This window comes from Crocodylus porosus, unplaced genomic scaffold (assembly GCF_001723895.1).
Source record: "Crocodylus porosus isolate Cpor-Errol unplaced genomic scaffold, CroPor_comp1, whole genome shotgun sequence".
NCBI lineage: Eukaryota > Metazoa > Chordata > Crocodylia > Crocodylidae > Crocodylus > Crocodylus porosus.
Window position 1 is genome coordinate 93,464,754 of NW_017728886.1, and position 27,370 is coordinate 93,492,123.

Here is a 27,370-nt window from a genome sequence, read left to right on the forward strand (position 1 = left end):
CATCATCCCTGAAGCCGGCCCATCACAGATGTGCTCCTTGAGAATCTTCTCAAAGAGTTTCCCAAGGATGGAGGTAAGACTGACGGGCCTATAGTTGCCCAGGTCTTCCCTCTTCCCTTTTTTGAAGATGGGGACCACATTAGCTATCTTCTAGTCATCTGGCACCTGGCCAGAGCACCACGAGCGCTCGTAGAGCCATGCCAAGGGCCCTGCAATAACCCCAGCTAGCTCCCTCAACACCCTGGGGATTTTAGAAGCCAAAAATCAAACACAGACATGCCTCAATTGGTAATGTGTTGAGAGAACACATGAGCATGCACAAGCAGAGGATGACAGGTGTTTTTCCAAAAGAAAAACAGAATTGCAATCACAGAGTTATATTAACGCTCATGTTTGCCTCAGAGCTGTATTCATGTGACCTTTTGTTTACTCTGCAATCAATTTAGTTCAACGTCCATGGGAAACAAGAATAAACAAGAGAGGAATCCAAATCAAAGAGAAATTCTGTGTTTATCTCTAGAACACGTCTCACTCCCTCTTCCAATTCCAGTACATTCCTTCCACAGTGCTCTCAGTACTGTGTGTTAACCAGATCTACTCCAGGATGAGTATGGCCTGCTTCGCCTACATATAAAAACTCAGGCTACCTTATGCTTGTTGTTTTCAGTATTCTACTAAGGTTTTCATCTACTCCATACTTTTTCATCACAGGTACTGCTACTCTCCTCTCTGGTCTCTCCGGAGTTCAGGTCTCTAGACTTCAGCATCTCCAGAATGGCTCATATGTGCAAAGAAGCATGACGACACATTCCACAGTTAAAAATAACTCCACTGGGCCCTTGTTCATTTCCATTTAGTTCAAGATGCTCCATGCTTTCAGATCCAGCCCAACTCATCTCCTACCATTTCCCATGTGTTTATTCTATTTATGGAAAATTCAGACACCATTCTATCTGTTCTTCTTACTGAAAGAACAAAATAGTCCTGTACTGCCCTGTGAAATGGGTTTCTTACATCTCTCCACATCACTGATTCCACATTTTCAATCATCATCAAAAAATGTATTTTTCTTCCATATCAAAGCTCTCTGCCACTGATTCTTATTATATTATTAGATGCAACATTAAAGCAGGGGCATCAAGAATAGAGCCTGCAGGTCCATTTCAGCCAACCCACTGGGCTCCTAATGGGGCCAAGAATTCAGAGATGAGGCCTGCTGCTGAACTCCTGGGTATGCAGCCCTGTTGGGGACATGGATTGGTGGTGGGGGTTAATCACTATGCAGCTGCTTGCCTCACAACCCGGTCTGGATACAGCCCATGAGGCTCCTCTGATTTAAGGCATTTTGTAAGTCATTTTGTATCAAAGACAGCTAGAGCAGTGCTTCTCAATTCTTTTGTACAAGGATCCATTTGTAAACATTGATGGCCGGTATTGACCAGTGCCCCTCATTCCTGAGCCACTGCTCCACGCCACCAGGCGCCAGCCCCACAATGTGTGGGGCAAGGGGTGAGTGTGTGGAGCATGGGAGCTACAAGCCACCCCTTGCAGGCTGGAACTCTACCAGCCAACAAGAGAAAAGTCACCATTTCCCACATTTTTCTTCTTTAAAGGAGAATCCATTTTTAAAAAGTTTGTTCGTGGTCCTTTCATATATTCTTGCTACCCACTTTTGAGTCGCAACCCAAGAGTTGAGAAATGCTGAGCTAGAGAACCTACTTTACTGTATTACATACAAGACTTAGGAGGATTCTTCTATTTTTTCAACAATATGGAAAAGAAAAGTTTTTTTCAACAATACAAATTGATTTGTATTTTATTTGGATTTTTCACAATGCCGTGATTGTGACAATCAGCTGAAAGAACAAGTGTCACCTGGAGAACTGGACCCAGGACTGTCCGGGCTAGAGCCAACAATCAGCTGATTGTCAGCTCCCACCCTATGACTGTATTGGGGACTCAAACTAGCCCCACTGTGGTTTAAGGCTGGAAGCCAGCAGTCACCTAACAGGTGCAACTTGCAAGGGAGTATCAAGGTAAAACAAAAACCTCCAAAGCAATATCCCAGCCTCAGCCTGCCTGCCACATGTCTGCCCAAACAGGAAGGTGTTGCAGTGCTTCCAGAAGATGCCTAGACTCAGGTTATAGCAGACCTTAAGAGAGAGTGCAGAGTTCCAGAGGTGAAGAGTAATTGCCAAGAATGATTTCCCACACATTTTTTGCCAAGCCACTGAATTAACAACATTTAAGCTGGCTCCAAGATTGTTCCACCTCCAGCTTCTTTACTAGAAATAAGCAAAGATATTCTTCAGTGTCAAACTGTCATTTAGCAGCACAGCAACTGACCATGCTAAATTGCATAATGGATATATGCCAGCAACAGTGATCACTTGACAGAAACTACTTTACAAATGGTTTCACACAGCACAAAGGTTACTCCTCACCTGAAGTAATGTGTCCAGTTTTGGGTCTCACACTTCAAGAACGACGTGGACAGATTGGAAAGAGTCACAGACTCCAGCATCCCATGTATCAGCATCTCCATGCCTTTTAGTTAAAGCTCATTCAACAAAGCTTTAGTTAAAGAACCCCCAACACCATTTTTCAGCATGTGGAAATTGATACAGGTGATGTTCCGGGCACTTTAATTAGAGCATCTCTTGGAACTGCTCTACTTAAAGAACCTTTCTCCCCACATTCCCAGAGCACGTCTGTAAATGCCTCTAGTGGCAAAAATGATTACGGGTTTGGGAGGCAAGATGTATGAGGAAAGGCTGAATGAACTAAGGTTAAGTCTGGAAAAGAGAAGACTGAGGGGGGAACCGATCACAGCCTTCAAATTCAAGGGCTGTGCGAAACGCTTGCATTTTATTTTGGTTTTGGATTCGGCATTTCAGAGGGACAGTGATTTGTTTTGGTGTTTTGAATCACTGTCCTATTTCATTTTGGCCAAAAATGTTTCAGAATTTTGACAGTGTTTCGCCCATATGCTATAAGGGCGAATCACAAAACTGCCTATAACTTTGTCATTTCTTGCCTGATTCAGATGAAACTTGCAGAGGTGCTAGGCCCCTCTGAGTCCATACATCCTGCCAAGTTTGAAGGATATAGGTGCAACTCAAATTGTTCAAAGCAAAACTTGTGACATGTGAGTCTGAAGGCCGAGTGGGGCGAAAACTGCAGAGATTTTAGTCCCTGCTGAGGGCATGAAGCCTGCCAAATTTCAAGAAGATAGGTGCAAGGGTTTCTGTGAAACTGCACCTCAAACTGTTTAAAGCAAACATGTATCACTTTGCCGGCAATGGCAGAATGCTGTCATCCCGCACACAGATCCAGGGGGCGCTCTCCCCAGGAGGAGTCTGGCACAGCCCCACAGCCCTCCCGGGGGGCACGGGCCCCCAGATCTGCATGTGGGGTGACAGCAGGCTGCCACTGCCAGCTGGGGACAGCACCAACACTGGGTTCTTCTCGACGCTTGGCGTGGGCTGCACTGGGCAGACTTGGGTGCTGGTACTGGCCCCCGCCAGCAGCGGCAGCCTGCTGTCATTCACATGGGAGACAGTGAACGCAGAGTTTTAAAAAAAAACAACCCCCCCTCACCAGCTCTGGCAGTGGTAACTGGGGCCTCTGAGGGCTTGTCTGCAGTGCAGGGCAATGGGGAGGAGCAGGGATTGCCTCCTTCGCCTGGCACCATCACGCAGGAGCAGCACAGCTTGGCAGGGTGCCAGGCACTGTCCCAAAGGTAGGGTGGCTCCAGCAGTCAGCCAGAGCTCCCGGTTTGATCCCCAGCTCTCTAATCATTCCCCAGCTCTTCCCAGGGGAGTGCGGGGCCCTGGATCTGTGCGGAGTTTCAGCAGGCTACTGCTGCCGGCTGGGGAAATAGTCCAGAGCCACTGCCATCCCCAGCTGGCAGTGGCAGCCTGGTGTCATCCTGCATCATCCAGCAGCCTGCAGCCCCCAGGAAGAGCTGGGGGAAGTGATCAGAAAGCTGTAAGAGAGATGGGGGAGCTGGGGAATCAAACATTCCCTCAGCCCCTGGTTTGATTCCTCAACCCTCAGTTAAATTCCCCAGCTCCCTGTTTGATTCCCCAGCACTGGGGTTTGAAGGGACCTCAGGGACAGATCGCTGTCATTGGCCAGCTAGAAATGTCAATATCTGAGCAGTCCTCCCGCCCCCGCCCCCTTTCCTTGAAAGCCTGCCTTCAAAGCAGCCCTGAAACATCCACATTTGGGAAAATTTCAGAAACATTTTGGATGGCTCATTTCACTTCAGAGCTGTTTTGGAGCCCTGTGTTTTGTTTCAGATTCAGTGTTTCGACTGCTGAAATGTCCGAAATCCAAAACAAAATGAAATGGGTGCTGAAATTTTGCACAGCCCTATCAAATACCTACTTGCAATGTGATTACAGAGATGATAGAGATAAGCTTTTCTCTGTGGCCATGGGGGACAGAACCAGGAGCAATGGCCTCAAGCTTCAGCAAGGGAAGTTTAGGTTGGAAACTAGGAGAAACTTTCCAACTATGAGGGTGGTAAAGCATTGTAATAGTCTACCTAAAGAAACTGTGGAATCTCCATCTGTAGAAGTTTTCAAAAACAGGTCACGCACTTGGCTGGGATGATTTAATCAGGGATGCCAGGTGCTAGGCTAAATGACCTTGTATGGTTCCTTCCAGCCCTAGTTTCCTATGATCCTCAGAATTGTGTCATGCCCAGTTTTGGCAAAGACAAAATTGTTTCTATTGGGAATTTTCAAATTTCAAGCTCCAGATAAGTAGGTATCTCTAGAGCCAGAGTCTGGGTTTAAAAAAGCTACATTTCTCATCACGCAGCATAAAACTTGATGAAATTCTCGACTAGCCAAATACAAGCCCGGTTCATGACACAACAAATAAGCAGTTTTAATAGCACATTGTCCTAAATAGTTCATTTCTGAGAATGTTTGTCTAAAATTCCATCCTGTTCTTGTTTATTGGTTACAATAAGTATTCAGTCATAGCTATAGCACACAAATCTTTGTTTTTGATGGTGTTTTCTGCCAAAACAATTGAGATACAAAACATTTTAGAATGAATACGCTGAAGGAGTAGATTTATAAAATGGAAAGACACTCTTGGAATAAAATTAGATTAAAAACAAATCTTAGAAGAGGAAGTAGGAAAAATAATTTCAAGATAAATGAATTTATATTTGAAAGTTATTTCTCATTACATTCTAGAATGCACAAGGTCCCCCTTTTGTGAGCTACTGACTACACTAACACTAGTAAATTTAAACAGATTTGAAGTACAGAGTAATCTGTTTTCAAAATGAAGGTGCACATTTGAATGCAAATTGTTTAAGTTAGAACTTCAGGCTTTCACATATTTATAAAAAGTGAGCAGGGCCTAGAGGAGACAAAGAATGGCAGAATCTAAGAAATAAACATTCAGAATATATTTACGCTTTAGCAACCCCTAATAAGTTTGCAGAAATGCTCTTTCAGTAACAGCAGAAAGTAAACTGAGTAATTTGTGCTCAGGTGCCATGCTTACTCCCATTACATAACTTTCTATAAACTTAAGTTATATGGGCTCCCTCCTTCCCTTCACTTCAGATCTTCTCCTTGCTGTAAAAATACTCTACAAAAAAACAGATACAGGTACTACAATGCTTCTAATGCTGACCTAGGTTTTTGTAGCAGGGAAGTCTGGCTACCTTTGAAGTCCATACATTGAAATATGTTTTTAAAGTTTAAGTGTTATATAACTTTCTATACCAAAATGTTAACTGCACAATATCTAGGGCTGTGTGAAGCTACAGTTCCTGATTCGATTCGGTCCAGTTTGGTGGCCGAAACTCCGCATCCAAATTGAATCAGGATACCCTTTAATCTCTCTGAATTGAATCAGAACCCTTCAAATCAATTCAGAGAGATTCATAAAGATTCAGTGATTCAGACATAGACACAACTTCAAATGTTTTTTCTACATACCTCAAAGTACCTCAAAGTACCAGGGTGCTTGTGAATGCTGCGTGAATGGAGCGTCCCACAGGAGTGCGGGAGGCACCCCAGCATGCTCGGCAGCAGACCCAGAAGTGGACAAGAAGCACTTCTGGTCCACTTCCAGGTTCCACCACCAAGCACGCAGGGCCCCCCCCCCCATGCTCCTGTGGGATGCTCCATCTGCTCCAGCATCACAGCATTCATGAGCTGCACCTGGCACCTCAAAGGCATGTAAAAAAAAACATTTAAAGCTGTGTCTATGTCCAAATTGCTGATTCTCTGAATCAGTATTGAATCTTCAGATTCGGACTTGGCTGAATCAAATTGGGGACAGTGATTCAACTCAACGAATCAAATCACTGTCCCTGATTTGGGCCAAATCTCAATTGAATACAGCCTCCTTCACGCACCCCTAATGCTATCCTATCGTTTGGGCACTCTCAGCCTTAACAGAACTTACTTCAAATTTGAGAAACCTTACTGAGTCTGAGTTAACACTGCTCATTGAAAATTTAAGTATATTAAGTTTATTTCTGGAAAGGGTCATTTGGTCTGATACAGCAAACAGCTGTAAGAACTTCTAGTTTCGCCTTTTTCCCAGTGTTAAAGCCCATTTTTCCTTATCTTTTTCTTAATATTTTTTAATGACTCTATAACAAACTATTACCCATCTGACCCTTCATTTCTAGTAATATTCACACATCTAAAACTGATACAGGAATAAGTTTCACCACAATGCTACACTGTGGGATGACTTCCTGGCCCCTGGGCAAATCTACACGCTCCTTAATGCACCATAGTTATGATGAATTAAGTTTAGTACTTGGTTCACCAAGTACTAAATCAATGCCCAGTAACTTGCGATACTGCGCAGTAGCTCTGGCACATGGGTTTTTAGTGATGCTTACTGTGCAGTAGCCTCATACTACTGTGCAGTAGTGTATTAGAACGGTTTTAACATTGCACAGGACTGTGCCAGGTAATTAGGCTACTGCGAACTTAGTGTCTCATGCATGCACTCATACTTGGAAATTACTCCTAGTACACAATGAATTGGAATACTAAGCAAGCACTACGTATCTTAAACTAACTTATGATTCATTCTAAACTTCTTTGCCACCAGTGACACGGGGCACCAATATTTCATCACTAGGAAATCCTAACTTCTATCACCAAGGTGGCTGTAAATGACTTTTACCATCCCATAAAGATGGAAATCAACCAGATGGTAATGACACTGCACTACTTATAGTACGCTTGAGACACTAATGTAGCCCATTTGCTGAGGGAGCTGAAGCAATAGAAACCTTGACATTTTGAGAATCTAGCTTAAGTTAATATGACCCTTTTTTGAATAGGTTTTTTATCTGGCCATGGTTACAATTTCTTTCATCCCCCTTTTTCATCTATTTATGCCTCTAAGAAATGGTATCAGGGACAAAATGTGATCCTCCATGTTCTTGGTTGGTAGCTATTGCTCTTAGTCTTTCTTCTAATAGGGAAGCACTGTAGTCTAATGGATACAAGGCCAAAATGACAGTGCATTCTATTCCCAGCTGTTACCAAAGTCCCTTGTGAACTTAGAAAAGACAATTTACCTCTCCATCCTTTTGCTTCTCTTCCCATCTTTTGTCTGTTAAGATTGGCATCTCTTCAGGGAAGGGATCAGGAAGGGATCAACTCATACATTTACATAAAAGTGGACCCATCTCATTTGAAGCCTCTAAACATTACAAAAAGGTTAGATAGTCTTTGGCCCAGATCCTCAAAAGACACAAGAGCTTAACACCCAGCAAAACTCCCAACTCAAGCCCTGTTCCTGTTCTCAATGAAATACTGGCAAAACTGCCACTGGGTTCATGCAAGACTAAGGTTTCTCTTCCCTTGCCAAGAAAGTATAAAGAAGTTTGATAAGAAAAGCAGTCCTGCTAATAGAGCTAGAGTTGGTCACTCAAACAAACCACCCAAACAAGTATGATCCTCCTTTTACAGAAGAGCAAAGTGAGGCACCAACTTTATGTGATTCACTACCACAATTATGTGATTTATCACTGGCTCACTGGGTGACAAAGGGTCAAGCTGAAAACCGAACCTTACTCCTTGCTCAGAAATGGACTCTGTCTCACTCTTCTTCTTGATGTATCCAACAATTCAGTTAATTCAATTTAGAACTGATATGCAATAAGGCATCATCCTAAGAGTCTTTCTTGTTTCAGCAGATAAAGTAAGGCCTTCTGCCAAAGAATTAACTTGTGCTTGTTTTTCCTTCATTAAAAATATAAAAAGGAAGACAGCTTTTACTAAACAGACAAAATGACATTCCCGAAATGCATCAAGAGTAAGAAATGTATCAAGATAGACTATGCCATCTTTCTTGTCAAGTTCTAACCTTGGTGAGTTACTGTACTGTACTGTACTGGGTGGTAATTCAGAAATGGCATCCTCTCTTCTGTGGTCTCCTATTGCAAGACCATGGTAATTTACTGACCATTACTCTTGGCTGATGCTAGTTATGCAAATTCCATCCTTAATGGCAATGTCTCTGACAGCTCTGCTAAAAGCAGCATTTTAATCCCAATTAAATCTTGTAATTTAACTTTTAATCTACACTTCCTTATCAGATGACTTCGTGCTTTATTTCCAGGGACCCACCCACCTGAAAGAAGCCTGTGTCAGAAACATACTTTATGGAGTATAATAACTATAATCAGCAGCACTTCTGAGCAAACTTAGCTGTAAAACTGCTTTTACAGCTGCTTGAAATGATCTCTTCTCCAAAATTTATTCCCACTCTATGTGATCTGAAAAACATAGCATTTCTGCCCCTCCCACAAACCTGAAACAAATCAGGCCTGTGCTTAAGGTAAATCTTAGATCTCCAATTTATGGCATCTGATAACCAACTGACTAGGAATAAATCATAGTGACTTAGTCAATAATTCAAGAAAAATACATCCTTGTGGTCTGGCTCTATATTGCTGTTTAATACCAAGAATCTAGTAGTAAATCCTTTTAATACATACCAATCATTTTCACTTCTCATCATTTCTGTGAACATTTGATTCAAAGACCCAATAAGCCTGATATGCTTACATAGCTTAGCAGTTTTATTACCCAAGAACTTTTAAGACATACCTACTGATGCAGGAAGTCAATCTTTGCTTAAATTCAGGGTTATAACACAGATTCCTAAATAGCAAAGCCCTTTATGGAACAAATTGTGAATCTTATTACCAGCATAAGGTTATCAGAAGAACAGTATATCTGAAAATACACTGATGTGTGCTCATGTGTTATTACTGCTAAGTTTGTAAAGGACAACATAGCTGTAATCTTAATTATTCCAAAAATTAGAAGTCTTGTTTGTGCTTGAAAAAAACACCTACACATATTGGCTAATCCTTTTTTAATGGTCTTATTTTAACAAGGATTTAAGATGTCCAATCCTTGAAATCAATCTCAAGTATTAAAAAAAAGAAAAGAAAAAAGAAATAGTGGACTTAAAGTCAGGCATGTTTTTTAAAAATCAGACTACAGATGATGATAGGTTCAGTGATCACTAATCTTAAAATTATCAGCTTAAGTCCCCTGCCCCCTCCCAATGCCAGGGAGAAAATCTCCCACCAGCATTTAAAATTTGGTTTTCTAGAACTTTAGCCACATAAACTACATTCTCTGCTTTCCCCTCTTGTGGTTTCCAGAAGCTCTTGGGGCCCTAATCCTTGAGTCTAACAAACAGTTTTCCATCAGCAGAGACAAGTGATGGGTCAGAGGGTCACTTCAAATACTTTTTATCCAATAGCTCAGAAAGACCAACATCGTCTTTCAAATAATTTTCCTAAAAATAAAGAAACATACCTTCGTACCAAAAGATGCTGCTTTTTTGTTTGTTTTATGCTATGTCTAGCTAAAAGAATACATTTAATTGATTCAGAAAGAATCTAAGCCTGAAAGATACTGGTAATCTAATCTGACCTCACATTATAAACACAGGCCAAACAACCTCACTCAGTAATTTTTGCATCAAGTCCATAAATTCTGTTTAGAATGCAGAACACATTGGTAAATACAGATTAAATTCATATATCTCTACAATATTGTTAAAGAGCAGCTTTTCCTAATGGCTTTATCTTGTCTTCTGAAGCACACTGATGTTACTAGCAGCATCTTTGATATTCTTCAAATTCAACATACTGATATTGGGTTACTGATGAGGGCTGGAGTCTTTTATAGAAAAGCAGGCACAGCTTTTGGTGGGGCTGCTCCCAGTGCAGCTGCAGCCACCCAGGTGCTGCTCAGCTCCCCTCGCCTCCAGCAGTGGCTCTTTCTGCTGTCCCTATTACTGCTGTGCTGCTCTGGGCAGGGAGGTAGCTACAGCCAGGTGGCTCCTGCCCAAGTCCATAGGGCTCTAGCTTCAGCTCCCAACTGCCTTCCAGCCACTCCATCTGCGCGGTGTGATGAGCAGCCACCTGCAGGCAGCCGAGTGGGTGGAAGGTGGCCAGGAATTGGAGCCAAAGCCCTGATCACTGGGGCAGGAGCTTCCCAGCTGAAGTTTCCTCCCCACCCAGAGCAGTACAGCAGAGGCACGAACAGGACAAGGAGCTGCTGGAGGTGAGCAGAGCCAAGCAGCACCTGGGCAGCTGAAGCTGCACTGGGAGTAGCCCCATTGGTAAGCTGTGCCTACTGGCTGGGGCTGGGAACAGGGGGGGTGGAAGAGCAGTGCAGGATGCCCGGGGCAGGAGCAGGTGAGGCTTGGTCCCATGTGGAGTGGTGCAGAGGGCCCATCCTACTCCCAAACACCGCTGCCCGCCTGCAGTGCCATACCACATAGGGAGTTTTGGTGCTTTGTTGCGTGGCAGGGGGAAGAAGGAGGGGTGCCAATCCAGCCCGTGACAGCTCGTCAAAACTCCCTTTGTGGCCCGCGGGCCCAAATAATTGCCCACCCCAATCTCACCTGAAACTGGCTTGCTGCATCTTGAGACCACTGCTCCTTGTTCTGTTATCAGCCACCACTAATAACAGTCTAGCTCCACTCTTTGTCGCCACTCTTCAGGTAGCTGCAGGCTATTACTAAATTCTCTCTCAGTCTGCTCTTCTTCAGACTAAATAAGCCCAGTTCCCTCAGCCTCTCCTCACAAGTCATGTGCCCCAGCCCTCTAGCCATTTTTATTTTGCCTTGTGCTGGAATATCTTCAATTTGTCCACATCCTTTCTGTAGTGGGGGACCCAAAACTGGACACAGTACTCCAGATGTGGCCTCACCACTGCCAAATAGAGCCGACTAATCACTTCCCTTGATCTCCTGGCAATGCTCCTACTGATGCAGCCCAGTATACTGCTATGATTAACTTTAAATATATATAAAGATATACTATCTTGGAAATTTGACTCCAAGGACAATCATATGATTAACTGTGCTTCTTATAGCCTATTGTGTCTGTCACATGAATATCCCATGTAGAAAGCATCACTCAGAATAGAGCAGTATGTCCCAAATGAACAGAACAGAGTGAAAAAACTAAAATAAAAGGAAAAGGAAGAGGGACTACTCAAGAGGCTAAGTTGAAACTGAAAGTTAACGATGCTCTTAGAACTCAGATCTGTACCAAAACAGAAACAGGAAGTCAGGGGCACCAACAGGAAATGAACATATGTCCCAGGCGAAAAGCATTTCACATAGGATACCATACTTCCTCTTCTATTTATTACTTTATTTTAGCATAAAGCTTTTAACACTTGTAAAACCTAAGTAAAACACATGAATATTTATCACCATTCTAGAAACTAATGTTTAGGGTTGTTGGTTTTTTCCTAGTATCAATAGTACAGCATTGTTAATGCATCATCTGCCCTTTGCCCTCAGACTGCTAGTCACATGCAAGTTAAATCCATGCCTTAAGAATGAATCAGAAAGTGTTAAAGAGTTGTTAGGAGTGAAATGATAAAGCAGCAACTAAACTGAAGAATAGATATTTCAGCTCTACTGTAATTCAATAAAATATGCAATGAGATAAGATGAATATCTCATTTTTAATGAAACTCCTCATTGTTGTGTATTACAGCTGACTGAAAACATTTCTGAAAAATAATTCCAAAATTGTCCCTTTTATAGCTGAAATGCTGAATTTTCAAATTTGTCAGCACTTACTTGCTAAAAGATTTGATAAATTATTCATTAGCAAAATTCAGGGTGCACCAATAGAGATTTTTGGTGCTGATGCCACTGCTTGCTCCCTAGGAGGACATGGGAAGGGCATGTGCCCCCAGATCTGCATGGGGCGGGATGGGGCAGGCTGCGGCAGGGCTGTTCAGAGCTCTTCTTGGTGGGGGCTGGGCTCCAAACAGATGCTGGCAGTGATGTTTCTACCCCAAATTTCACTGCCGCTCTGCCCCCAGAGCCACCACTGCCAGCCACCCGGTGCAGCCCTGGCTCAATGCCCCACCTTCACCCATGTGCCAGAAAGAGCCAGGGTTCTGCCAGGCAGCTGGTGGTGGTGGTGGTGGTGGTGCTGGGAGCGGAGATGTGCTGCAATCTGGAGTGGATGCAGCAGCATCCTCCCAGCACCGCCGGCACTTGCTCCGAGCCCAGCCCCCACTGAAAAGAGCCCCGCGCAGTCCTGGCTGCAGCCCGCCCCACCCAGATCCAGGGGACACATGCCCCCCCATATCTCCCAGGGTGTAAGCGGTGGCAGGAACTGCCTCCTCCCCCCATGAGCCGTGGCTCTGGACCTGGACCTGTCCCACTTGGGCAGCACCTGCCACTGCCCCTGTTGCATCCCTCATCAAGGCATTGATCTGCCCTTCCCACACCCACAACTTCTGCCCTTCCCACACCCCTTCCCTTCCTTTCCACCACACTGGACTTACCAGCTGGAGGCAGCTCTCCATGCTGCCAGCTGTGATCTTCACTGCTTAAATGCTGCGCTATGGCTGTGCACAGCACAGCCATTTATCAGCCAAATTACTGGCCCCATCAGGCCGATATCTGATACAGGCAGTTTTCTTTATATTGGTAACGATCCAATATTGGACCAATGTATCCAAAATTCACCATTTTTAAATAAAACCAATTAAAATTAAGAAATTACCAACCATCTCTGACTGAAACATAACACCCTCTAAAGCCTCTTTATAAAATTAATTTTAGTTGCTCTTTAATTTCACTGTAGAAATTAGAGGGGCACTGATACATCAGTTCAATATTGGATCAGCACTGATAGCAAATTGACATTATTGGCAAACAGCTTTTTTTGGCTTATATGGCCAATAATCTAAAAATGCCCCATGCATGTGTGCAGCCACAGAGCAGCCCAGCAGTATGGACAGCAGCTGGGCCTGGCTGGTAAGTCTGTTGTGAGGGAAGGGGTGGGGGAAGGGAAGGGGCATAAGAGGCACAGATCAAGGCCCCTGCAGTGAGAGAAGGAGTGGGGCTGGGGCTGGGGCTGGGGCAGGCGCTGCACAGCCAGGGCAGGGCACGGGATGGAACAGTGAATGGATCACCTTGGGGTTTGGGGAAGGTGGGAGGAGCTCCTGCCACTGCATGCACACTGGGAGGCATGGGGGCATGTGATCCCAGATCTGTGCATGGGGAGGGGCAGGCTTGTGGTGCAGGCTGGGGCTGGGATGGCACCAAGCTCTTCCCGGCAAGGGGGTGGGGGTAGGGGGGAGCTGGACCTGGCTGCTACAGCAAATTTTGGGGTGACTGCAGTCCCCCGCTCCCCAGCCGCTTCCAAGCACTGCTGCTGCCTGCCCCAAGCGCAGCCCAGGCCACCCCCACCGGGAACAGCTCAGCATTACCCCGGCCCCAGCCCGCAGTGGTAGCCCACCCTTGCCCCGTGCGCAGATCTAAGGGTACTTGGCCTCTATGCCCTCCCAGGATGCGTGCAGCAGTGGGAACTGCCCCCACCCTGTGGCCCCCCAAATGAGCCTTTCATGGCTCTATCCTGAACCTCGGCCCTGCTGTGAAGTGTCTGCCACTGCCCCTGCTCCAGCTCCCCTCTCTCTCTCACCACAGGGGCCTCAATCTGCCTCCACTATGCCCCTTCCCTCCCCCCACCCCTTCCCCCACAACAGATTTACCAGCCAGACATTGATCTCTATGCTGCAGGGCTCCATATCAGATATCAGATCAGTATTGTGGACGTAGTCTTTCTAGACTTTAAGAAGGCCTTTGACACTGTCTCTCATCCCATCCTTATCAATAAATTAAGTGACTGTGGCATTGATGCCTACACAGTTGGATGGGTAAAAAATTGGCTGATGGGCCGCACCCAGACAGTCGTGGTGGATGGGTTGTACTCAACCTGGCGAGATGTGAGCAGTGGGGTACCCCAGGGCCTGCACTGTTTAACATCTTCATCAGTGACTTCAATGAGGGGGTTGAAAGCACATTGTCCAAGTTTGCTGATGTCACTAAGATGTGGGGTGACGTGGACACACTTGAAGGGAGAGAGAGGCTGCAACTAGATTTAGACAGACTACAAAAGTGGGCAGATGAGAATAGGATGGGGTTCAACATCGACAAATGCAGGGTGCTACACTTTAGGAGAAGGAATCCACAGCATACATACATTATTGACTCCAAGATGAACATGAGCTTTGAATGCCAGACCTCAGCCAGCAAGGCCAGCCATACCTTGTCATGCATCCAAAGATGCATCTCAAGCAGGTCCAGAGAGGTGATACTCCCACTCTATGCGACTTTGGTCAGACCGCAATTGGAGTACCGCGTCCAATACTGGGCGCCACACTTTAAAAAGGATGTGGCCAGCCTAGAGAGGGTTCAGAGGAGGACCACCCGCTTGTTGAGAGGGCAACAGGACAGGCCCTATAAGGAGAGACTGAGGGACTGAGAGCAAGAGGCTGAACAGGTTCAGGTGGCTGCCTACAAACTCATCAGGGGAGATCAACAGCAAATAGGTAGAGCCCTTTTCTCCCCAGCACCATCTGGGATGATGAGGAACAATGGTAATAAGCTGATGGAAAATAGGTTTAGGTTAGAGATCAGAAGGCAATTTTTTTACAGTTAGGGTGGCCAAAATCTGGAACCAACTTCCAACGGAAGTGGTCCTCGCCCCTACCTTGGGCAAATTCAAGAGGAGACTGGATGATCACCTGTCTGGGGTCTTGTGAACCCAGCATCCATTCCTGCCTGTGGCAGGGGGTCAGGCTAGATGATCTGATCAGGTCCCTCTTGACCCTAGCTACTATGAAACTATCGCCCGATATGGCTTGTTAAAAATTGCACATTGGTATCAGTCCAAAAACCTCTATTGGTGAATCCCAAATACAAATCAATTAGCCCAGATTCAGATATACAACATATTTAAACCAGTTAGTTTCAACCAGGGTGCCTTGAGATCTTTTCAGTGTGTCATAGGGTGTTACTCAATAGCACAGCTGAAGTACCTGCACAGGATTCACAAGATAACCCCAGATTACAAATAAAAATCCACTGTGTTAAAAAATTTCTGACCAGTTATGTATGGGCTTTGAGTTCCCCACAACAGAAGAACTGCTGTACTATTTTTCCACAGTCACAAAAACAATAAGAGCTAAGAGCTGGCTTTTTCCAACGGGTACCTTGCATCTAATGAGGTTGAGAACCACTGGTTTAAACTAATGAGTTGGGGCTAGATTATGACCTAGTCTATGTAGTACTGTGGAGCAGGGGGTGTCAGAGATGTAGCCTATGAAGAAATCCTCCTCAGTTTGCCTCACCTCTATATTGAGACAGCCCAGCTCCCTCTGTTTTTTTCACACTGCCTGGTTTCAGTCACCTGGTCACCTAGGTGACTAGGCTGAAAATATTTCCTAAGGGAAGGGGAAGCTTGCTCTTCCTTTATCCTGCAGAAGGCATTTTGGGAAGGGGACAGACAGTCATTTTGGGAAACACCGACATAGAAGGATATGCCTCCATAAGAGACAGTTTCTCTGGAAGATTTGGGAGTTGAAATCTGGAATCTGGTTATTAAATTAGAGCTAAGTTTTAGCCTCATGTTAAAAGTGCCACAAGCCTACATGGGAAAGGCTCAATTTATTCTGTTTTGTGCAAGGTGATTTGTTATTCTCTTAAACTTCCTTTGTTCTCTACCCACCCCCATTCTCTCTCTCTCTGATCAATAAAAGGCTATATGGCCCAGCATGCCTAGCTGTGAATGCCTATGGGACGAGGGGTCAGAGATGTGTGTCACTCCTAGCAGCGCTCAGCTGTTTATTAATTAATTCAGTCTTACCTGAGAGTAATCTTGGGAGGCTCCAGGCTGTAAGGAGAACTCAGAAACACTTCTGGGGGGCAAAGCACCCCCAAGGCTGGCTGGGTTAGGCTGAACAGAGACCTAACAGAGGCCAGTGCCTGGGTGGTGGCAGCATTACCCCAGGCTTGTAGGAGGTCTCCAGGAAGGGGGGCAGCTGGATGTAGGTGCCTCAGGGGACGCTCGCAAAGTGTGGTTTTGGGCCAGGCACAGTGAGGAGGGTGGCTCAGCATAGTAGCACCCCCTACTCTCCTGCCACATAGCCCATGGGCTGAATCCAGCCCATAGAACCTTATCATTTGGCCTGCTGTGCTGTCTGTGGGTTTTGGACTAGACCTCCACATGGTGGTGCACAGGGCCAGATACAGTGCATGCTACATGCAGTGCACAGTGCTGGTTCTGGCACATGTGCAGCACACAGCACACGGGGCCATTCCAGGTGGCCTTGGTGCCTGCACTGGATCAACTTTATGCACTGAATCTAGCATGCACAGCTGGTTTGTGGGCCCAATCCACCCTGTGGTCTGGCTCTGCACCAATCATCCAGTCCACTAGACCTTATGAGTTTGACACTCTTTCTCTGGAATACAGGGATATGAGCTCTCTTGTGGCCATACAGTTTACTCGGATTGAAAACTGAGGCATAAGCTTTGTATGTGAAGGGAAAGTGGGAGAGAAAATGCACTTTGAGGAAGTTAACACGTGATCAATCAACTCGTAATCAGGCAAGCACAAGTGGGCAAGGAGCAGGCTGACCTTAGACTCAACCCTTGACTCCCTCAATACAATTTGCAGCAGGAGTTGCTATGAGGTGAGAAAGGACATAGGTGAGATGCACCCTGTGTAAAAGTCTGCAATTACTGCATTTCCAGAAAACACCCTCCTCATGAGGCACAGCCTGTACTTTACTAAATGGTTAAACATAAAGGCCCTTGATTCCCATTTATTCCAAATTTTTGTTACTTTGTTGTATTTGGCTGTCACCTACAGCTCCCTTACACTGCCAAGGCAGTGCTTAGTAACATTTGTATAAATAAGAATCAGACCTAAAATCTCAAATTTATTAGTATCCCTTAAATACAGCAATTAGTCTAAAATTAATCCACTGGGGCCTTTCGGTGGTGATTCACTACAATTAGTTACGAAGGCTCTGAATTAATGAAATAGAATTTTAAAATAGAGAACTATGCATTAAAAAAATAATTAACATGTCAGTAGTCTCTGAGCAGACAGCTTTTTAATAATTCTGGGCAGTGAATTTAGAGAAATATTACTTTAGAAAAGTAAATTAATATTCTTTCCAACAGAATTAGTTTCTTTAAAGATAAATACCAAATCCTACAGGAATTACTTTTCAATATGGCTTTGATGGCATAATATAGCTACTTTCCCTCAAACAAACCTACTCCAAGGGCCAAGTGTGTGAAGACTAGATAAAACTATTCAGTCAAGGTATAATTGGCTATTTATTCTGACTTACATTTATATTAACTGAAAGAAAGGTGAGTGGTAAAGAGATAAATGGTTTATGGAAAAAAGTAAGATGAGCAATGTGCTAAACATCATTGCTGGTATTCCACAGATCTTTCGTCTCTCTCTGCAAAACATTTTGATCAAAGGAAACTGCCTTAATGGAGTCAAACATGTTTCAAGTTGTATTAAAGGCCAAACTGTGTCTGTCTCTGTAAGAACAAGGGAAACAGAAAAAAACAACAAGCATGGAGGCATCCTGATTCTTGCATGACAAGATAGTGGCTGGTCCCCATCTCAACTTTTGCATTCATCAGTTCCTAGCAATTCATGGCACTATATGCCCCATATAGGCAAGGGCATGTTTAGCTGCAATTTCCCCCAGCTACACCGCTTGGTTAAACACAAGTAGGCAGCACACAGTTCCTCAATCTCAGTCTATCAGCCAGTTAGGCCTTTCTCTTTTTTACTGTCTTTAGATCTAGTTTTACTACCTGACTGGCTTCAATTACACTTAGACACTTGTGATGCTTTGACCAAACCAATCAAAATGTACCAAAACACTAGTGCTTAGCCTTTGGACCCCGCAAGCTGAATGAGTGCTATGGGGCCAGTCCATGGTTCAGATGCCTTACAAGGTTGGTGCATGGCACTGGGCCTCACACTGCCCTAGCTCCAGGCCTTGCACTCTGCTTTGCCCTGACCCTGTCTGACAGGATTGGGTCACACGCCTGGATTGGGTCTTGTGCATCGCCTTGGCCCAGCCCTGCATGTCTGATTTAGTATGCAGGGCCACACTATCTGGCCTGCTGGGCTCCCTGTAGCTCTGGAAATTTGGCAATAGGGGAGAGGTAATTACTGCTGCTGCTGCTCCCACACTGCCAAATTCCCAGATTCTTAGGCCAGATGACAACCCTGTGGGCTGGCCTGTGGACTGGGGTTTGAGCATAGTACCAAAAGGTTCTTTATAAATTTTAATATACTTTAAAAGAAAAACATATTTTGTTAAATGTTTAAAACTCTACATTGAATTGTGTTTTTCATGACTTCACTTTCAAATCCAATGGTATTTTGATGCAACAACCTTTACAACTTACTTCACAAAACACAGATTTGAAATAGCAATCAATGTCTAGGGAGGCTCATGGGGTTACATTTGCATTTCAGCTCCTTTTTTTTCCTACTCTGGATGCAATGACCCTTAAACTGACTTGGAAGGGAGAGCAACACAGTTTCTTACAGAGTTTAGGTTTCTCTGAGTGATTTGCCAAGAAGAAGGAAGAGGAAGCAACATCCAATCCTCCTTGAGATACTACAGGATTTCTTCTACTACATACCTCCTGGAGGTGGGCTTTACTGTATCATAGACTCAATTCTGCTGAATGTATGAAGTATGAAGCAAAATATGTCAAGCACCTATGCTTACAAATGAAAAAAGTTGATTCATGCATCTGAAAGTTATACTAGAACACAGATTTAATAAACCATTAAATACAACGGGCAAAAGATATTTTGCTATGCATTACCACTTCTACAAAAACATATTTACATAACCCCTATATTTATCTTTATTAATTAAATGAGAAGGCATGCAGATAACACTAGTGATTCCTTACCTGTATTGCATATAAGAACACAGTATATCACTTATAGGGGTTATCAAGGAAAACAAGTCATTTGCTCAAATACAGTCTCCCTTGACTGTAACCCCCTCATCGCATCTTCCCCTCACGTCATAAGCTTGTCAGCTGTGTCTCACCACTTAAAGACTGGAGTGGAAGATAGCAAAAGAACATAATGACTTGTTAAGGGGATGTATCAATCATGCCTCGAGAGGAAAGAACTCATAACTCATAAGTAATTACAGAAAAGTAAATGATATTGGTCTCTCCTTCACAGTGTTGTAAATGTCACCTCCAGAACAGCCAATGATGTATTTTAAGGTGTTTAGTTTTTATTCATTTCAACTGTGTTATCACTAGTCTATTAAAATACTATTTGGGGGGGGAGGGTGGGGCGCAGGGGATCCCCTTTCCTGAACACAAAGCTGCTTCTTCACATTCTGCCCAAGTTAAAATTCATTCAATGTTAATGAAATCTAAATATTATATACATACACACACGTATATCTTTAAAAAGAAAAAAAAGATTACAGTACCAATCAGCCCATCAATGAATTTTCCTGAAATTAAAGATATGGTATTAAATTATCATCATCATACCTGTCCTGATTTCCTTCTGTGATCTCATACAAATGATTAGCACCTCCATCAGCACATGCTCTCAAGACAGCTGCAAGTAAATAAATGAAATGTCAAGGAACTGCCACTGTAAACATTTTTTATTTGTTCACAAAGCGACATGTCTGTGGCACAGATCACAATGATGTTAGAGGACTTTACAATAGGCCTTACAATAGGAAGTATTGTGAGGAGTATTTATCCCAATTATGTGGGGTAGGGAAACACAAGTATACAGGTTATTCCATTTGCCCAAACTTTATGTTTGCAACAAATAAGATCTAGATATCTTCTGGTTTCCAGCTCTTTATCTCAACCATAAAATCATTCTTTGTCTCTCTTCCTTTCTTAGGCATTGTCTAAATACAAATTGAAACTAATGCACATCCCCAAGCAAACACTAACTTCAATGGAGGAATGGTTTATTTCAGTTTAGCTTGTTCCTAGTCAAATTTAGTTAAACAAAAATCATTTTAAAACTAAACTAAAATTGTCCACATGGATCTGTATTTGTTTAAATTTGATTTAAGTTCACACCTGAAACATAAGAACATTCCCATGTTGTCAGGATCTTAAGTAACAGAACCTACACAATGACTTGGGCACAAAATGGAATAAGCTATAAAAAGCACTATTGTCTGAACCTGTCCTGCCTTTTTCACTTCATTTTTTTCTTACATCTCACAACTCACCACTTGGTAGGAAGCTAAACCAAGACAACAGCCTACTCTACAGACTGCTTGGCTCAAGTGAAATAAAACACATGGGTTATATTTAGGTATTACATCTTGAGCTAGCCTGGTCCATAAGAATTAAAACCATAATCAATTTTGATGTCACCCTAACACCAAACTGCCTTAGGAGATATTTCATATTAAAAACTTAAATGATTTAAATAACACTAACAAGCACATTTTTACCCCAGAGTTTATTTTTAACTTAACTATTATCAGAGTGAAATGTACTCTAATTTGCTAGGCACACAGTCCATTCTCAATGACTTTAACATGCAAAAGACCATCTTATACTAGCATTCCAGCTAGTTAGCAGCAATATATAGGCTACAGGAAATGGATTAGACCTTTGTCTCCAAACCCAGAAGTGAGAAGGGACTCCAATCTAATATATCTGGAATAAGGGAGCTGACAGTTAGGGAGTCTCAAACAGCATTTCTGAAGTGGGAAATCTGTAAGGTACCCCTGGTGTAACAAGATAGCCACTGATTTCTGATGTGTCAGCACCTGCCAACTCCATGGAGGTCCCTGTGAGAATACAGTTTTCCTATCTTTCTGCTGCCTTTTATTTTCTGCAATTGCTACTGCACAATAACATTATTCCCCTGTCAGCAACAGCATCTCTCAGGAAAAATATGGACAGGACACTGGAACAGAATTCAGAAAACCTGAGTTCTATCCCTGGTTTAGTCACTAAATTCCTGTGACCTTTGGGGGCAAAGATCTTAATTTTTCTGAGCCTTTGTACCTCCTCTCACCCTTCATCTGTTCTATCAAGTTGGACTATAAACTCTAATTGGTGATTGCTTACTAACTGCCTATCTACTGTGGTACACTATTGGCCACAATTCTGTCTGCTGCTCAACTGTAGCTCCTAGGTATTACTGGACAAGAAATGTTAATTTAGAAGCAAAGGAGCATGCCCACAGCCATCCATGTGGACACATTTGCCTCCAGAATGGGAATCCAATCTCTCACAGATCACTAGTATCTGCAGAATCAGGAAAAATGGTGTTAGACACCTGTCGCAGAGCACTCAGGTGCCCTGCACCTGAGAGTACAAACAGCTGGGGAAAGGCCCCTAGTGGCAAGAAGGGGGAGGCTCAGCTGCCAGTTACTAGGGCAGCCAGAGTCACAGGTGCTGGTTGCTAGGACAACCATTGGGGAGCCAGCTGACAGAAAGGGGCAGGGCCTGGCCCTTAAGCCCCAGGTGTGAGGCCAGGAGGGCAGTTCCCCTCTGGTGGCCAAGGGAGGGGGAGCTCAGCCAGTGCAGACAGAGAGGAGAAGCCTGACTGCATGAACATCCCCTGATTGCTGCTATGGGTTGGAGTATTTCCCAGGAGGGATTGTTGTTTGACCAGACGGTTTAGCTTTTTATGTTATAGCCCGGAGGCTTTGTGCTTTTGTGTTCGCTGTTTTGACCGGAGGACCGGGTGAGGCTGTTAGGGGTTGGAGGACGCCTCATAGATGCTCCATGGTAGCGTGGGGACCCTGGTGCCAGAGAGGGCGTAGCATTTGGGGTGCATTGACCCCAGCCCCATAGCAAGGGGGGGCGGTGAGAAGCCCCAGAGCAAGGGGGGGGAGTGGGAAGCCCCTGAGAAAAGCCCAAATCACAGCAGGGCCCAGGACAAAACCACATCAGTACCATCTGCAAGGCTTTGGCTGCAGTGTAGGGGAGGAAAAGGAGCTGTAGATAGCTCCCCCTGGCACCAGGGAGTATAAAGTGGGCAGCCTCCCGCTAATTACATCAATCAATTAAGATCAAGGCGTGGCAGGTGAGTAAGCAGGCAGTTGGCCCATAACAGGAGGGCGGAGTCACCAATAGAAAGGCTCCAGTAGCACTGCTGTCACAACACCCTAAGTGTCTTTCCCCAAAAAATATTCCTACCTGGCAGAGAAGCCACTTGGAAACTTTACAACTTCACGCTGTGCAAACTAAAAGGTCTTTTAACATACAGGCAGCCCTCAGACTTACGACACAATTGGTTCATCTTAAGTTGAAATGTCATAACTCGGAACCAATTTTCCCACAGGAACAATGTTAGAAATGGGGGATTGGTTCCTGAACCAAGGCCCAATACCGTATTTTCATAAAAAACAACCCAGAATTAGTTATCTGTACTCAATCAATTATAGGTGAGTAATATAGCTACATTATTCTATTTATATTGTAAATAGCAATGATATTGACTTGGAAGGACTTTTTTTAGGTGACTTTTTGTTGGATTTTTTGAAGGGCTCCTGTTTGGACTTCTTGAAGGGCTCTTGGCTGCAGGTTTTTCTGCTTCCTTAAAGAAAGTGTCCAAGGAAGTTTGGACAGATGGATTCCAGGGAGATGGGTGATGGAGAAACCATGTTCACTAGCATGGCATGGACTCGAATCAAGCATTGAAGTCAAAATTGACATCAGGTAGTGGAAACAAGGTGTCAACTTTACAACGAAAGTCACTTAGAACGTTTATTTTGAAACATCTTAAGTCGAGGACTGCCTGTAGTTGCATGTTTAGGGGGCCCTAGTTATTTGGGAAAAAAAACTCCATCACATGGAATCCAACTGGCCCCTATGAGTCATTAGCAGAGTAGGAAACAATAGCACAGGTCACTGCTACTTGAATTAATGGACTAATTCGTAACAATATAAGATTATCATCATCTGTGTAAACCAGTCAGTTCCAAGTAAAGGCGGGGCAGAGAGGGGGGTGGGCAAGATGCATACTTTGCTAGAAGGTTTCACAATTCACCCACATTGGGTTTCATTCAAAATTCTGGAGGGAATGTTCTTCATTGGACCAGAGACCTTGACTGCTATGGCTCCCCTCTAACCTGGCTCTATCTTAATCCTGCCTTTTACTCTCTCCCAGCTGTTAATCCCAGTCTCTTTACCCTTAACAGTCTCATACCCCTGACAGGGGTATATATACCACTTAAGATGTTGTTCAGATGCAATTAACCAGTTAATCACGTCTTAAATAGCAACTTGGCCACATGTTCAGGCACTTAATTGCATGATAAAATGGGAAACAGGCCATAAAATTATTCCACAAAATATGCCTAATAATTTGGTGGCTGATTTCCAACGCACCTTAAATTGTGGCTGGGTCCCTGCCACGCAGCCTGATGCTGACTGCATGGCAGGGCTCTAAGGGTGGGCTCAGTGGGGCCCCAGGGCTGGGACCAACAATCAGCTGATTGTTGGTCTCAGCCCCAAGGACTGTGCTGGAGTCTCAAACTGGTTCTAGTGTGCTTCAGGGGCCGAGAATGACAATCAGCTGATTGCTGGTTCCAGCCTTGGGATACCACCAGAGTTTCAAACCAGCCCTGATGTGGGCCCAGAACTGAGACTGACAATCAGGTGGTTGCAGTACCAGCACTGGAACTGCACCAGATTCTCAAATTCATTCTGGGACTGCAGTGGTTCACCAGGCACCCAGCTTTCCACTTGCTGGTGCAGGGGAAGCATGACCTAGGCTACCCTTAGACTGGCAAGCAGTAATGGTATGACTGGGATCAGATCTCTGAATTGCACATCCTGTCATACATGTGTGGCATGGTAGGAGATCCAATTGGTGGGATTAAGAAACAAATCCCATCACAATTAAGTGAACATGTGCCAGGGCCCTAGTGTCCACCCTCTTTGCCTCATACCACTACCAGTCTCCATACTCAACTAGTCACAGGTTTCCTTTATGGACTCCTCTTCTGTGACCCTTCCTTCTAATGTGTTAGCTCCTTGTTCCGGTCTCCTTCTATTGGACCCTCATTCTAATTTCTCTTTCTTAGCTACTTGCTCAGGCTGTTGCAATTCCCACCAGCCCCTGAATTACTTTCTCCAGTCTGTTTGATCAAGCCAGTCCAAGGCTCCTCCAATCCCTAATTCCTGTTTTTCCTTCTCTATTTCCCTTTCATCCTCCCTTAACTTCTACTGGTCCCAGAAGACTTGAGGCTTACAAGACAAGTACTTCTAATTAGTTTGGGAAAACAACTCAGAAGAACACAGAAAGGTCAAGTGAAGGAGTTCACCTGCTATTCGTGACACTGGGTTGCAACTTCAGAGTGTGACTAGGTATTCACCTAATTTTGAATGATTTATAAAATGTATTTTCCAGCCATAATCATGCTTGGCTGGAAATATACATTGTTTCTCTCAGCTCAAGTTGCCCAGACCCTCTTTAGTTTATGAGTGGATTCCTTTAATTCCCTTTTATGTGGAGATATTTGTAAAGAGCATTTTGAAGCTTCAACTAGGGCAGAATTTAGCAGCCCATTCACCCAGTAGTATTCCTTGCAGGGGAAGTACATAGCACTATGAGCACCATGCTCTATGAGCTATGCTAGCCTTCCACTAGTTTCAGAGCATATAATCGTTTTGTAATCTATACACCCAGTAATGTGTGAAACCTGGCTAACTGAGAAATTGCTTTTCTCCTGAGGAAAATCCACAGCAATAAGTTAGTTGAGACATATTTTTTCTAACTATAGGCACAAGAGAACTGCAGGCAAGGCATTCTTAGCAAACAGCCTTTGCATTTGGAACCCACTTCTCTGTTCAGTCCAACAGAGTCCAAGTCTGTTAGCTTTTTGGGGATGTTAAAATGCCCATCTGTTTTCCCATGTTTTACATGAGTGAATGTGTTAGCATTCAGAGAAGTTCTGTTACCTGCAGCCAGAGAAGACAGTCTATGTTTAGCCACTGGTTTATATTTAGTCGGGCTGGGTGTTCAGATGCTGTAGATAGGCATAGCTCCAATGGAGATGCATGACTTCACAACCATATGGCTTTTTTTCATAAATAAGCATGTATGTAAAAAGGAAAGCAAAATAAAAGGGAGCCAGGAAAAATTAAAGTAAACCCTCACTTACTATGGTACATGCATATGTACTATTTTGACTCTAATGAAGATATCTAAATAAGAATTCTCAGCTCCTGCATACTGCTCACACAGGGCCACAACGATGCAATCTCACAAATTAAAATAGTTACCTTGTATAGCTGGAAATTAAACTGGTCCCCCACATATTCATTCTTATCACTTCAACAGTGCTGTAAAGTTATTTAGAAAAGCATTTATGAGGTACTGATCCTTTACCAGCAAGTTAATAACTTACATCAGTATGAACCAAAGCCCCAGGTGCTTTAGGTAACCAGCAGGTAATTAACTGATTGGCGTAATGCCAACAGCTCACATTATTTTTAAAGCTCTGAACAAAATCTTGCTTGATAAAAAGTAATGATATGTATTGGTATAAAACCATGTAACACTATTATTTGGGTGGGTTTAAGAGAGAGAGTCAGCAATTCTGAACATACAATTCAGTGAGACAAATTCTTTATGAAAAGATAATAGAGGCTGATTTTATACAGTGTCCTCTATATTAAAGATAAAATTGCTTTACAAATGCCAGGTTGGAAGCTGCTTAAGTGTGGCCGTTCCACAAGCATATATATAACAGGGTCTAAGCTTTCAGCAGTAGCTCATGTAAAATAGTTATTAATAATAGTTATTATTTGTAGTATAGCAAAACTAAAAGACCCTAACTAAAACAGAAACTACTTTTACTAGAAAGCATGCAAACACAGAGATGGCCCCGCTCCCTCCCCACTGAATGTACAACTTAACATGGAAATAATAACAGGAGGGTAAAGGGGAAAGGAGGGGGAACAGAAGCACAGAGTGGTGAAGGATTTGAGGTCATGCCAATGATCAATGGCATATTTATGAACAGAACGTAGTCACAAGTGTTGTTTTTGTTTTTTCAAGATATGGATTATCAGCAAGGGTACAGAGATTATCCTGTATTTTTAGCACCTACCTAGATAGCCCATGGTGTAGATTAAGCATTTTATCCAAAGATGGTATCTTGAGGAGTGTGGTCCCATGTGGGCAGTGCACTGTAGTATCAACCCTGTATCTGAATCCAACTCTGGATGCTTTAAACTTTGGCCTACTTTCCCAGACCTAGAATTTTCACCATAAGCTAAGCTTCAGAAAGAAACTCAGCTCATTTTGCAAAAGGACCACATTCATTATGGGAGAAATGTATCCCTGGTGTTACCTCCAGGTATTTTCCTGAACTCAGAAATGGCTTTGGGCCAAGACTTAAAAGCCTTCTTTAGTTTATAGCTAATTTGTGATGCACAGTACTGGAGAGCTTCTTGAACCATCTGCAACAACCACCGAGCTTCCTGAGAGCTGCAGATACACAGCACAGGAGAGTCTGGAATTCAAAGTGTAGTAAATGTTCCTCAACTCTACTAAGAGATGGCGTTCAGAAGACGGCTTTCAAAAACTCACTTCTCGGGTGTTTTCCAGAAACTGACTCCATAACAATACTTAAGAAATAAGCTGATGCTCCTTCTTATTTTCATTCATTCATTCATTCATTTTTTTTAGAGTAACGCTGCTGAGATGAATTAGTAAATGGTACCACTTCAATGACAGAAACCTGGACATCAGTACCAGTGCCAACAATGACATTGACACTGAAGAAAACAAGTTATCAGACACTAAGGAAACAAAAGAAACCCCTTAACCTATACATATACATGCCACTTGGACTTAGGAATCTGAGGACAAAAGAAACCATGAAGAAATGAACAGAACGCTAGAACCAAAACAAAAGTCATTCAGCTACTAACAGAAAAAAAACAAACTAAACCAAACATCTCCCCACCAGCATTATAAGGATTA

The 27,370-nt window shown here is 43.6% G+C and overlaps 1 protein-coding gene and 1 long non-coding RNA gene across 2 annotated transcripts in view; one reads left to right on the plus strand and one right to left on the minus strand.

The window, feature by feature from the left end:
- The window catches only part of TPK1 (thiamin pyrophosphokinase 1), a 539,620-nt gene that overhangs the window by 312,593 nt on the left and 199,657 nt on the right, over positions 1-27,370 (minus strand). Inside the window, exon 4 of the mRNA XM_019539335.1 lies at positions 19,930-19,999. Coding sequence (XP_019394880.1) covers positions 19,930-19,999 — 70 coding nt within the window. The remainder of the gene's footprint in view (positions 1-19,929; positions 20,000-27,370) is intronic.
- On the plus strand, positions 4,441-14,664 carry LOC109312983. Its single transcript, XR_002101946.1, has 3 exons — positions 4,441-4,546; positions 11,780-11,783; positions 14,653-14,664. It is a non-coding gene; the product is annotated as an uncharacterized LOC109312983 (long non-coding RNA).